Source organism: Urocitellus parryii, chromosome 15 (assembly GCF_045843805.1).
Source record: "Urocitellus parryii isolate mUroPar1 chromosome 15, mUroPar1.hap1, whole genome shotgun sequence".
Lineage (NCBI taxonomy): Eukaryota > Metazoa > Chordata > Mammalia > Rodentia > Sciuridae > Urocitellus > Urocitellus parryii.
The window spans coordinates 24,987,240-25,002,140 of NC_135545.1; the positions used below are offsets into that span (position 1 = coordinate 24,987,240).

Genomic DNA, 14,901 nt, shown 5'->3' on the forward strand with positions numbered 1-14,901 from the left:
GTGCCTCACACATGTGAGGCAAGCCCTCTACCACAGAGCCACAATCCCAGCCCAAGATTTTGTATCCTGCTACTTGGCTGAACTTGTTCATGAGTTCTAAGAGTCTTGGTGGAATCTGTAGGGTTTTCTAAGTACAGAATCATATCATCAACCAGCAGTCAATTTATATGCCATTGATTTCTTTCTCTTTCCTGATTGTTCTGGCTAAAGTTTCCAGAAGTATATTGAATCAGAGTAGTTACAGTGGACACCCTTGTCTCTTGATCTTAGAGGAACTCAGTGTTTCCCCATTCTGTATGATATTTGCTATGGGTTTATCATGAATAAACTTTATGTTGAGATATGGCCTTTCTAGGCCTAATTTATTCAAGGGCTTTTATCATAAAGGGATGTTGAATTTTATTAAATGCTATTTCCTGTATTTATTGGAGATGATTATGTAATGCTTCTATCTTTGATTCTGTTTAGGTGAGGAATTATGTTTATTGGTTTTTTCATGACAAAGCATCCTTGCATCCCTGGAATACAGCTTGATCATGCTGCATTATCTTTTTAATGTGCTATTGAATTCATCTTGCAATAATTTTATTGAGGAGATTTGGATCTTAATTTATCAAAGATATTGGTGTATAGTTTTCCTTTTTTGTTGTGTCGTTATCAGATTTTGTAGCAGGTTAATACTGTCTTTATAGAATGAGTTTGAGAAGATTCATTCCCTTTCTGTCTTATGAAATAGTTGAGGTGCATTGGTGTTTAAAATTCTGGTAAAATTCAGTAGTGAATCTTTCTGGTTCTAGGCTTTCTTTATTGAGAGACTTTTTATTACCACTTCTATCTCATTACTTCTTTTGCTTTATTTAGGATTTTTATATTCTCTTGGTTCAGTTTTCTTAATATATGTCCAGAAGTCTTTCTATTTTTTTTCTGGATAGTCCAGTTTATTGACATGCAATTTTTCAAAATGTCCCTTAATAAGCTTTTGAATTTCATTGGTATCTATATTGTATTAACTTCTTTTTCACCTCTAATTTTACTTATTTGAGTATTCTCTATCTTTCCTTTGGTTAATTTAACTAAAGCTTTGTCAATTTTATTTATTTTTTTCAAAGAACCATCTCTTTATTCTGTGGATTCTTTGTATTCTTTTCATCTTTATTTTATCTCTGATCTTTATTATTTCTTTCCTTCTACTTATTTGATGTTTGGTTTGTTCTTATTTTTGTAAGATCTTGAAATGTATTATTAGTTTATTTATTTGGGATCTCTATCTTTTTTTTTTCTTTTTTTGTACTAGGGATTGAACACAGGTGTGGTGTGCTCAATCACTGAGGTATATATATGCCCAGCTTCTTTTGAGTGTGTGTGTGTGTGTGTGTGTGTGTGTGTGTATTTTAGAGACAGGTTCTCACTGAGTTGCTTAGGGCTTTGCTAAGTTGCTGAGGGCTGGCTTTCAACTTGAGATCCTCCTGCCTCAGACTCCTGAGCAGCTGGGATTACAGGCATGTGCCCCTATACCTGATTCTTTTTTTATTTTGTTTTAATGTCAGCACTCATTGTTATAAATTTCCCTCTTAGTACTGCTTTCACTTTATCCCATAGGTATGTTTTGTTTCTATTTTTGGTTGATTCTTGGAATTTTTTATCCCCACCCTATTTTTTTCAGTAACCCACTATCTTTCAAGTGTGTTATTCAGTATTCATGTATTTGTATGATTTCTGTAATATCCCTTGCTGTTAATTTCTACTTTCTTGTATCTTATCTTATCAAAATTGAATGAAATTATTTCAGTTTTTTGAATTTTTTAAAATTTGCTTACTGATGAAATATGTGGTCTATTTTGGAAAAAGTTCCATGAGCTGTTGATCGATCCTCAAACATTGTATGGAATATTCTGTAGATGTCTGTTAAAACCATTTCATCTATAGTGTATTTAACTCTGATATTTCTTTGTTCACTTTTTCCCCCCCTGAATGAGATTTATTGGTCAGAGTAGAGTATTGAATCCACCCACTAGTCTTGTATTGAGGCCTGTCTCTCCTTTATGTTTAGTATTTTTTTTCTTTGATGAAATTGCATGATGTGATGTTGGTGCATATTCTACTTAGCTTTAAAAACTTTACTTTTCCCAGGAAGTTTTCATATGTTATTTACTTATAATTCTAAAAGAACTGAAGGCTTTATTAGTCATTGTGATTATGAGTTAAAAATTTAATATCATTATTGTTTCACAACCAGTTTCTCAGAGTTGACTTCACATTGGAATCCTGAGAAATTTAAAAAGCAATACTATTTCCTATACCCAGACATACTGATTTAGGTGTAGGAGGAGGCAGTGACACTAGGGATTTTCAAATCTGCTCAGGAATTCTAAAGTGCATCCAAGGATGAGAACAAGTGCTCTAATCAATGTTAATTTTTTATCTTCTTTAGGTCATGTCATTTTCCAATGTGTCTGTGCACCAAGTGTTTGGTAAATGAATGACCCTTTGATAATTTTGAATGGAAATATAGACAATGTCTTATTCATTTAGTGACTGCATGTTGCAAAGTAGAGCTTCTTCATCTTTCATTTTTATAGGATAGTATCAGTGTCCTAGTTTTATGAATTCCATTTCATCCTTTTTTCTGATAGGGATCATAGCAGGAACCTGATTTTGAAAATCTTAGTATTTCCACTTTTACAATTGTTAAAATAATAATGTGCCTGCTAAACAGTAGCACATTTAATACTGCATGGGATTTTTTTGAGTGTTTAATCATTTATTTTATTAATGTTGTTTAATGTATGTAAAAGAGCTGTGCTCTAATTAAAAATTAGTTACTGGGATAAGAACTGCCAATAAATATTTTTAAGTGAAAACCCAATGTAACCTCCTCACATCTTGGAGGATTTCAGATTGTATGGATATTTATTTCTAAAGATTTTTGATGTAGTGTTTTGAAAGATCTGATCTTGTGTCTTTAGCTAAGTTAATTGAAAGCTTTCAAAAAGTATATCTTTTCTTGGTGTCAACTTCAGGGAGTCAAAGTTCTTTGGAAATGGAAAATCCCTTCTTAAAAAGAATGGTCAGAGAGTTGACTTAGCTTTTCTTAGTTCACACAAAAGTAGGGTAGAACGAAGAACTAACCCAAAGCCACTCACAATGAATCTGGAAGGTGAATTATTGGTGTGGGAAATCTCAGATCTTTGATGTGTTCTGCCATAAGTTGCAAACTGTTTTCTTTTTCCCCCCAATAGCTTTATTGAGGTAAAATTGAAGTACCATAAAATGCACATATTTGAAGTATGCTTTTTTATCAGTTTTGACATGTATGTATCTAATAAAATTAATATACAAGCATTATTATTACTATTTTAAAAAAATGAAATCGTGCAGACTGTTTCTTTCATGGTTTATTATATTAGAAATCAATCACCTTGAGATATAAAGAACCCCACCCTCACATGTCAACTCTCTCAAAATTAAATGGCACACTTATAAATATCTTAGAGGTCAAGGAAGAAGCACAAAAAAAGTTTAAAAAAAAAAAAGCGCTTTGAACTAAGTGATAATAAAAATATCAGGATCCCTGGGATGAAACACGACTCAGATGAACATTTATAACTTAAATTTCTTGTAACAGAAAGAAGCTGGAATAATAATCAAATTATTTTCAAATTATGTAGTAGGAAATAAAAATAAGAGTAGGAGCAGAAATGTGTTAAACAGAGAAGAAATAATACAGCTAAAATTTGATAAAATGTAAACAAGTTTAATCAAGAAAAAGCAAAAACACAAAAATTAATATCAATGGAAAGGGAATGATCAATCCTACAAATGCTAAAAATATTAAGGTAATATTATAATTGTATGCCAACATATGTGATAGCTTATAGAACATGGTCTATATTAGAGAAATATCTGTGTACTGCTGAGAAGATGGTGTATTCAGTCATTGATGGATGAAATATTCTATATATGTCTGTTATATCTGAATTATCAGTTGTATTTTTTACTACTATACCTTATTTAGTTTTTGTTTGGAGGAAAACAAAATCCAGTGGTGACAGAGGCATGTTAAAGTTATCAAGTATTGGTCTGGGGATATAGGCTCAGTTGGTATAGAGTGCTTGCCTAGCATGCACAAAGCCCTGGATTCAATCCCCAGCATGACCACAAAAAAAAAGTTACCAAGTGTTATTGTGTTGTGGTCTATTTGATTCTTGAAGGGTTTGTTTGATGTATGTAGATACTCCATTGTTTGGGGCATAATTGTTTATAATTGTTATGTCTTGTTGATGTATAATATAATTCTGTTAAGTTGAATGAAATGGTAGCCTTCTTTGTCCCTTCTGATTATCTTTGGTTTAAAGTCCACTTTATCTGATAATAGGATAGAAACTCCTGCTTGTTTATGCAATCCATGTGAGTAATATATTTTATCCCATCCTTTCACCTTTAGTCTGTGGATGTCTTAAAGTACTTGTAACAGAAAGAGATGAGTTTCTTGGAGATAGCATATTGTTGAGTACTGTTTTCTAATCCAATCTGCCAATCTGTGTCTTTTCATCCATGAGTTTAGGCCATTACTGCTCAAGGTTATCATTGAGATATGATTTGTATTCCTGGTCACTTGGGCTTATTTCTAGCTTTTAATTTTAATTAGTTTACTTTGATTGACTATTCCTTTAGTATAGTTTCTTCAGTTGCTGGTTTTCACTTTTTTTTTTTTTTTTTTGTCTTCATGGAATATTTTGTTGAGAATGTTCTGTAGTATAGACTTTCTAGCTACAGATTCTTTTAACTTTCCTTACTCAAGGAATGTTTTTATTTAATCTTCAAATCTGGAGCTTAATTTTGCTGGATATAGGATTCCTGCTTAGCATCCATTTTCTTTCAGAGCTTGGTGTATGTTATTCCAGGATCCTGATTCATACTTCCTGCTTAGTATTGCTTTTGCTATTCTGGTGGTGCTGAGGATCGAACCCAGTGCCTCACACATGTTAGGCGAGTGCTCGACCTCTGAGCCACAACCCCAGCCCCACCTTTACTTCACAGATCAGTTTAACTATGTACATTCTATGTACATTGATTTGTTTGGGGCAATTTGTTCTTTTGTTTTTTCGTGTTTTTGTCTCTACTCATCTAACAGTATGGTTATGAGGCAGTAGAGTTTCTACCCTGTGGACTTATAGTGTCCCTGAAGGTTTCTAGTACCTCATTATTTAGGGGGAGACAAATAATAATAACAACCAATGCAAACAATATACAGTATTAAACCAAATAGTTTCTACTATGATGTCTACAATATTAATTTTCACAATAAACAGAAGTGATATGATCAGTTGTTGCCTACTATAAAAACAGGAAGTTATGATTATAATTTCAAATGGCAGACAGGGAGAAAAAAGAAGAGATAGAAGATGTGATGATTATGAGGGAGAAGGAGAGAAGAAGAAATAAAAAAGGAAGTGTGAGAGAGAGAACAATTGAGATTGGCTGTTAACAGAAAAAAATGAGAGAGTCAATGGAAACAGGAAAAAAAATATGTAAAGTAAAAATTTAAAGAAATTACAAATAAAAATAAAATAATAGAAAACAAAACTAAAATATATTATTCTAACATTCTGGTTCACAAAAAATTAATCCATGAAAAATAACTGGCTTAAAAAATGCTAGAAATGAGGAAAAAATATAAATATGTATAAATGTTCATTTACCATATTAAGGTAAGAATTAAACAGAGAAAATAATTTTTTTTTAAATCTTGATAAAAGTTAAAGTTCTGATAGAATTTCCGTTGGAGTTCAAAAGAGTCTCAGTTTTTCTTCTCAGAAGTTTTAGGTAGGGTTGACTGGATCATGATGCTTCACCCTCTGGATAGAAGGGCTCCAGCCTCTTTGCTGAATGCCAGTTGTTCTGGAGATTTTAAACAGCTTACCTCCAGGGGCTAGTACTTTTTGATCCACAATAGAAGACTGTACCCCACAGGTCTGCCCTGGGTTCCACTCATGTGTTGGGAGGCCCAATTTTTAGTCCCCTATGTCTCTTTCAGATCCCTTTTGGGTTTAGTCTCCAATCTCTCCTACCCCCCATCCTTCCAAATTCCAGGCCAGAAGTGTCTCTACAAGTGAAACCTGCAAGCATTCGAATTTGAGGAGTGGGATAGAACGGATGGGTTTCCACAACCAGTTGTTCCCTGTGTAAACCTTTCTCCATGTTTGATTTTTTTCCTGGTCACTTAAGCACACTCTGTGTCATGCTTTGTGTGTTTACTGGGCCTGTATTTAGGGCCATCTTAAGTTTACCAGGAATTAGCCCTCTCAGCTGCTGGCCTCTGCACAGTGGCTGCAAAATGGTTCCTGCCTTTGTCTCCTGCCTGCCACCTGGAGAGATGGTGGCTTCTATCCCTGCACATGGATATTATGCAGCACATCTTTCATGTTTATGAGGCAATGTCCTTGATCTCTAAATGCTCCGTACCTAGACACACCTCAGGCCTCCCTAAAATACGGGTTCCTTTAATTCCCTTATCCCTCCACCATGCTCATAGAGGGACTGCTCTGGGGGGGGCTTCTGGCCTGATTGTGACATTGGCTGTGCCCCTGGGGATTTCTTCCTTATTTTATTATATCCAACCTACTGAGTCCCTGATCTGCTTTAATGTCCAGTTTTAAATTCCAGTAAAGTCCTCCTGCTTTTTTGTTTGTTTGTTTAATGTTCACCCACCTTGCTGAGAAGCTGCCTGTCTGCTTTCTTGGTTTCACTCCACAGAGCAGCCAGGTAAGCAACCTCCTCTGTTCCTCCATCTTGAAATCCTCCCCTGTGTTTTCTTTGAGAACTCTTATTTTTAAAAAACTTTTAGTTGTTGTTTGTTTTTTTCCCCCAATAATCACTTTCCTTATCATTCAAGGAAAAAAAACAACACTATTTAAATCTACATTGTCAAACTATGCTTGTTACCAAATCTTGGTCCTCGTCCCCAATGCCAATTTATACCAATTTAATAATGAGGGCATGGTTTTCAAAAAAAGGAAAAAGAAGGTTTATAGCTTTGCTAGCAAAGAAAAAACACAAGGGACTCCTGTCCTAGAGGCTGTGATTCTGCCCAACAAACTCTTCAAGGGTTGCCTTCCAGGTGTGCTCTGGGTGCCCTGATGGTATGTTGGATATTCACTTCTTAGGTTCTCTGGCAGATAGTTCCTACCTGTGGTGGGTGTTGTTCAAGGATAATTAACTAGTGGCAGAAAGATAGCACTATCTCCCTAATCTTGTTAGAGAGTAGGGAGAGGGGAGAAGAGAGAAAATGCTTATCCTTTTAAAAATAAGCCTCAGAGCAAGGACTATATTCAAAAGGTTAATTGGACCACTGTTACATTTTCAAAAGTAATTTTTCTTTGAGTCACTATCTAGGAATCAAATGTGATAAGAGGACCTTAAAAGCAAATGAAGGGGCTGGGGATGTGGTTTAAGTGGTAGCATGCTCGTGTAGCATGCGTGAGGCACTGGGTTCGATTCTTAGCACCACATAAAAATAAAATAAAGATATTGTGTCCACCTAAAAAACTAAAATAAATAAATAATTTTTTTTTTTTAAAGAAAGGAAATGAAGAATACAAAAAGAAAAAGAAATGGAGACAGACCTCAACGATCAGCAGAGATTTATTAAGTAACCAAGGGGCACATTTTCAAGAGAGAAAATGGCAATGGCTACAGCAAGTTGACTGAGTTTTATAGGGTTTAGCAGGGCCAGGTCACGGGAGGAATTTCGGTTGTAGGCTCATTTAGGGCTGGTAGGGGAACAGTCATAGATAAGGGAAGTTCCTTGAGGCCTGTTGTACCAGGGACAGCCAGTTCAGGTATAGGTGCAAGTCCCTTCTGTGTTCTCCCCATTTTCCCTTCCTACCTTTCCTATGACTAAGGCCTAGGCTTTTATTTTATCCCTCTGCAATGACAAAAGCTCCAATTTACCACAGACATCCCCCTACAAACCTGGCAGGAAAGGGGGTTAGGGGAACAGTTTTAGATAAGGGAAGTTCCCTGGGGCCTACTGTCCATATCCTTCAAACCTAATTTCTATAATGATGAATTTGTAATAAAAGCTGATTTGGGGTCAGCTACATTTAGATACATACTAATGTAATCCTCCATTAGGGATACTTCATCAGAACTTCATAAGAACAAATATGTTCTTAATAAAAACAGTGACAAATATATTTAAATATTTTAAGTCATATTTGGCAGTGTTCAAATAATCATATTTAATAAACAAGTCAGAATATATTATCAAATGTCATGGACATAGTAAGCAACAGTTTTGTGATTACTGATTTTGAGTCTCAGCTTTGCTGTTCTGAGAATTAATGATCAGATTTATCCTCCTCTTTACTTTGAAAATTCCTTTACTAGAATGTGAGCAGCATCTTCTGTAAAGAAGAGAAGGCTGTATTTTGAAAGGGGCTACTGGAAAAAACTCTTGGAGCAGGAAGCAAAAATTGACCGTTTATACACCTATTGCCATTACAATGGTGTAGAGGGGGAATTCCAGTCTGTCAACATTACTTTCTGGAAGAGTACTCCTCTCTGGGCTCTCCTAAGGGAAGCCTGATACTGAATTAGAGAAGAAAAAACACCTGATTGTAGCTTTGTTGTTTGATTTTGCTTCCAAAAGAAGAATAGAAGAGATCATGTGTAGTAGATCCCCACTAAATAATTTCACCTTATTTTATTTTTTGATTCTAGATAAGAGTAGCAATTCTAGTAGCTCAGACTTAGAGAAGTGATTAAAATGGAGGAGAGAGAGGGCCAGACAATTCTCCAAATCATTTCTCTTTTAACCGAGATCATTGATATTAACAGTATGATGTGATACATATGGTACCATGGGCCTTAGGAACTATCTCAAAAGTGTTTATTCTTGTCATGAGAATTGAGGGGACAGGTTGATGGGTCAGTACAGCCCTTTCCCATCATTGAAACTATGCCCCCCATGACATTGTCAGGTAGAATCATTTAGTGCATTTACTAGAATTAAAATAATTGCAGAAACTCAGAATAAAGTTTGAGCTCTCTGGGGTTGTAGCTCATTGGGGGAGTGCTTGTCTTTCCTGTGTGGGGCCCTGGGTTCGATCCATAGTACCACATAAAAATAAATAAATAAAAATAAAGATACTGTGTCCATCTACAACTTAAAAAAATATTTTTTAAAGAAGTTTGAACTCTCTGTTGTAAAAAAAAAAAAATATGCTCTCTATGTGGAATCAGGATATTACGACAGAGTTCTGATGATTTCAGGAAATGGAAGATGAAAATCAAATATCCAAAGTTAATAAGATACTCTGAACTGACATATACACATAAAACATTTTTCATATTCTTGCTTTTAATTGGGGAAGTCAAGATACTGACAAATGAGCTGAGGCCAGAATCTAAAAGGGACAACTAGAAAGATTGCTCATGTTATGCAAAGTGTTCAAAGCAATGCAGACATGTAGCTTGCTTTGAAATTTGCAGGACTAAAATTAAGCGTCTGATGATTTAAAGTAGGTGATAATTAATTCCACTTGAGGACTCTCCTTGATGACTTTTTAAAAGTCTTGCTTTGGGGAATAATTGCCCATGACCTTGGGTGATTTTACCCTCCTGGAAATATGGACCTTAATGCATAAACTATTGTATATTTTGTAAGAGAACAAAAACAGTATTGTTAGCCTATGCTCTCAGTGTTAAAATATGATAAAATTGTGAGATTTTATTTCCCTTTGGGCATATTTCTTAGAGACTGGTAGAGGAAAATTGAAACCCAAACAAATATTTGATGAACTTAGATAAATAAGCTATCTTTTGTGGCCACAAAATAGAAGTTGACTGTTTTCATTATTAAATAATGGAGAGAATTACCAAATTTTTCATTTCAAAATAAATTATCCTATTTTGATTGTATCTTTTAAAAATTTAATTCCAGGCAGTTTGGCATGCAATTAACTTTATTAATTATTGGCCTAAGGACAAATTATAGCTCCTATTATTTTGTGTATTCACAGGTTCCTAACATATTATACCCTTTATTTCTTGCTGTTTTATTCTTACTAATCTAGTTGCTTCTTTTTCCTCCAGAATTCAGATCCTAGCTTTGGTCCTTATCTTCTCCTACTTCCTTAGGCAACTATATAATTATTATTCTTCCATATAAACCATGTTCATGGTACTTTGCTGTGGTGACTTACTATAAGTATAATTCTTTCATTAAGCCCTGTGCATGATACTTTGCCATGTATTGCCATGTGTGGTCTTTTGGTTCCTTTCGTAATTGTCTTGTGCAGGACTGTCAATCACTAGGTCAGTTCCTTGAGAGCACAGGTCAAATTCAACCTTGTTTGTTTTCCTCAAAGCAGAGTGCATAGTACTCTGCCAACAGTACCTATTACATGACATTTTGTTGAATGAATAGATGAGTAGAGATGGGAGATTGGGACTCTTCAAATAACAGAACAGTTTAATATTAGCCTGGTTGTTGAGAGACAGCCTAACTCATTCCCTGTTCATTCATTAATTCACTTGCCAAAGTGAAATATTTTTAAAAAATTATGTTTTGAATGAAAAACTATTCTACTTTACAAGCTGATATTCTTTTATTAACATGGGTTAAGAGGAGAATTACATATCTAGTAAGTCTAATATTTGGATCTAGGAACTAGTGCTATATGATTGAGTCAAGGTGTTTTCGTTTCCATTGAGTGTATCTTTGAAGTTTGTGAGAATTGAAATGAGATTTAGAAAGTAATATTGAAGCAACATGAAATGCGTGATAGTTCTGTTTTCCCCACATATATTTTTTCAGTGTTCTCTTATAATAAAAGCAGTCTTTGAATTCCCATTTCATTAGATTTCAAATATTTAGCTCCACAGTAAAAGAATGTCATGTTGACTTAAAATTGTGCTGTTTAATATAGAATGAACTAATGGCTAAATGGTAAACAAAAATTTTAATATTTTAGAAGACCAGTTGACATTTTATAGTATACCTATCATTTAATTCAAGTTTTGTTGTTGTTGTTCTTACTTGAAAGATAGTTGTTTTGGTTTTTGCTTTTTTTTTTTTTTTTAATGTGGGAAATTGTAAAACTAAGTGATTAAGGCATGGGCTTCTATGTCAGACTTGATTATATACCCTTGCTTAGTGTCCTTTTCAGTAAAATGGGGATAATAATATCTGTATGTGGCTATTTAGTGACATAAGCCATGTGAAACATAAAGCATTATGCTAACGTATTTAAATAATAGCTACTGTTATTTTCAGTATTATTATTGGAAATTCTGCTATCTTCATATTTTAATCAGATGTTTTTATGTCCACAATTCTTGATTTTATATAAATTTATTTAGTTTGATCATATAATTAACATTCCTTATAAGGAATGTACAAAGCTCAGATTTTATGAATTAAAATTATTTCTAGTTTTATTCCTTGTCATATTAGCTTAACTACTTGTATTTTCATTAAAGTAAATGTTATTAATTGACTATCTTGTAATCAGTACATTCTGATTTATAAAAAAGGCAAAAAATTTCAACTATAAATATATTTTATGATTGTTTAATATATTTACTGCAAGAAATTTGAGAAATACGGAAAGTATTAAAAAAATTCGTAAGATCTTTAGTAATCCCATACTTGGACAGTCAGTGTTAATATTTTTTTGTGAAATTTCCCACAGTAACAATGCCAAATGTTTGATAAGTTCTTGAAATTTTTTTCTTTTTCTCTTTCTAGGGCTGTTCTTGGTCAGTTATTTTCGTGGATCTTGATGCTCACAACCGCAACAGGCAAACTTTGTGCTCACTGTTACCCAGAGAATCAAGATCTCATGTGAGATATTTTTAGCATAAATTAAAAACTGTCATTTATGATTTTTATGTCATTTTAACTTCTTTTCCAAGAAAGTACTCTTAAAATGTTAGAGGTTGTCCATAAGAAAACATAATTAATATTGCCCCTCACTCCTCTGACCTTTGGAAAGCTGACTTAGGAAGAAAATAGTTGTGGACAAAGTTTCTGTGTCCTTTGGATCTTTTGTGAGGCAATATTTAAAAAAAAAAAAAAAAGACATTATTTTTCTTTTGGTGGAGTTAGCAACATTAGGCCAAAATGAATTATTTTTTGTCATGGAATATTGAAAAATATATTTCAATATATTTTTTTTAGGAGGGGCCTACTATGGATTGAACTCAGGGCCACTCCACCACTGAGCCACCCCACTTCTTTTTGTATTTTGAGACAGGGTCTCACTGAGTTGCTTATCAGTGCCTTGCCATTGCTGTGGCAGACTTTGAACTTGAGATTCTCCTGCCTTAGCCTCCTGAATGGCTGGGATTACAGGCATAGGCCGCTGCACCCAGTGATACTTCTTTTGAATAAATGTTCTTGTTTCTTTTCTCCCATTTTATTTACTCTATTTCTTTGATGAACTTTTGTATGCTTATTATACCAAATTGTACATTTTTCTAGATATTGTTTGTGATTCTATTCTTTAAAAAATCCAAACATAATAATATAATTATTTAAAAATAACTTACATATATGTAATGTAAGATTATAGTAAAAGAAATCAAAACTCACAAATAAGCATTATTTGCTATTTAATAATATAATATCCATTTATTCTACCACTCGAATATACTTTTAGGTAGTATCATATACATGTTTCCATATATTTTTATGCACATGTATAATATTTTTACTTTACAAAATAGAACAGTATTGGTCACAGTCATTGTTATCCTAAATGTAGAAATACATTTCTATAATATAAATTTTAATTTCTCTTAGAATATAAATTTTAATTGCTGCTAATTGATGGACCTTTAACTTGTTTCATCTTTTTCAATATTATAAGCAAATTGCTATGGCAAACTAAATTGTGATGGCTATTGGTATTAAATTTTTACATATTGCTCTAATTAATATTTTAATGTTTGAGCTCATGTTGCACTTTGACAATTCTCTTTATTAATGAACAAAGTTTTAACTCTTCTGTAAGGTCCACTGCAGCATGCCATAGAAATACTTGCCTGCTCTTCTGAGCAAGCTCACTGTTGGTTGGATAATCTATTTGACTTTTCATATTCATGATTCTCCTTAGGCTTTGTTGTTCATATCACTGTAGATACAATTTGTTTTTCTTATTGACCCCAGAACACAGATGCTGCCCTGCTTCCCTGCATCAGTTATCCTGCATTTGCCCTGGATGATGAAGTTCTGTTTAACCAGACACTTGATAAAGTAGTTAGAAAATTAAAAGGAAAATATGGTTTTAAACGTTTCTTGAGAGATGGATATAGAACCTCACTGGAGGATCCAAACAGACGCTACTACAAACCAGCTGAAATTAAGGTATCAAAAAATATTGTGCATTAGTACATGAAAATGGTCAAAAATCACAAATTCCAGAGGCTGACTCCTTGGGTTAAAGTTCCAGCTCTTTAATAGCTATGTGGTCTTGGATAAGTTAATTGAACTCTTTGTTTAATATTATTCATTGGTAAAATAATAATACTAGCTATATCATGAGATTTTTTTAATATTTATTTTTGGTGTAGATGGACACAACACAGTGCTTTTTTTTTTTTTTTTTTTTTTTTTTTTTTATGTGGTGCTGAGGATCGAACCCAGATCCTGCCGGTAGAGGTGATAGAGGTGAGCGCTCTACCTCGGAGCCACAATCCCAGCCCCTCATGAGGTTTTGTTTTGTTTTTTTTTTTTTTTAAGAATTAAATTGTTTAAAATGTTTAAAACAGTGCTTGACACATGGCAAGTGCTCAATAAATATTAGCTCTTATTCTGAGAGGTCTGTTTGCTCATAGTAGGCCATGTTGATGCACTGGTCAAACAATTTTCTCTTGCATTTTCAGTCCTTTGCCTGTTTGTCTTATATAATATAAAGTTTCTATTTGTGATCTAGCTTGTAGTCTATTAAGCAAATGCTGTTATTCAAACTGATACTACTCCCTCTGTCACTTTTGTTTCATTTAGACACTTCTCATTACAATATACTTCTCTGAATATTAGTTTTAAAATATTATTTATTTCAAACCACTATGTATAGTTTTGTACTAGCTGCTTTTAAGCCATATAGAATATTCCTAATACTCCAAAAAAGTAAGCATCCCCTCACATTGCTGAAGACTTTGCTTTACTGGGTACATTGAAAATTACTCTTTTTTCCTAATATTTTATTTTTTTTTGTTGTAGTTGGACACAATGCCTATTTTTTATTAATTTACTTTTATGTGGTGCTGAGGATTGAACCCAAGGTCTCACAGGTGACACCTAGGTGAGCACTCTGCTGCTGAGCCACAACCCCAGCCCCTCTTTTTTTTCTTTTAATATTTTTTAGTTGTCAATGGACGTTTATTTTATTTATTTATATGTGGTGCTGAGAATGGAACCTAGTTCCTCACACATACTTTATAAGTGCTCTTCCACTGAGCTACAAACCCAGCCCTGAAAATTACTTTTTAAAGCATGCTTATCACTTTGATTCACCCACTGAAGACCCATAAAATGGATTTGTAATATGGGGTATGTCTCAACAATATTAGACTTTGTAATTGTTTGGCAATTAACATACTACTCTTAAACTTCAATATAAACTTAGTTTTGCAGGACAAATTGACAAATTATTCATGAATGTGTTAAATTTCATAGTCAATGTATCATTTGAGAGCTTGAGGAACCATTTATTGTGTATGGTATTGAATTTTTATAGCTGTTGAAATTTTGTAGTGTCAAAATTTGTTAAATTAATCAGTTTATCATTTAAATGCCTTCAAATGTTTTATTTCTATTTAATTCATTTCCTGAGCTGATTTACCTCACTTACATTTGAATTGAACCATCTGCAACTACCATCTTGCATA

At 33.6% G+C, this 14,901-nt stretch overlaps 1 protein-coding gene across 3 annotated transcripts in view; it reads left to right on the forward strand.

Moving 5' to 3' along the window:
* Positions 1–14,901, forward strand: part of Phkb (phosphorylase kinase regulatory subunit beta) — a 220,070-nt gene that overhangs the window by 109,092 nt on the left and 96,077 nt on the right. For all 3 annotated transcript variants that reach the window (XM_026406881.2, XM_026406882.2, XM_026406883.2), the window contains exons 9-10: positions 11,756–11,851; positions 13,178–13,375. In XM_026406881.2, coding sequence (XP_026262666.2) covers positions 11,756–11,851; positions 13,178–13,375 — 294 coding nt within the window. The remainder of the gene's footprint in view (positions 1–11,755; positions 11,852–13,177; positions 13,376–14,901) is intronic.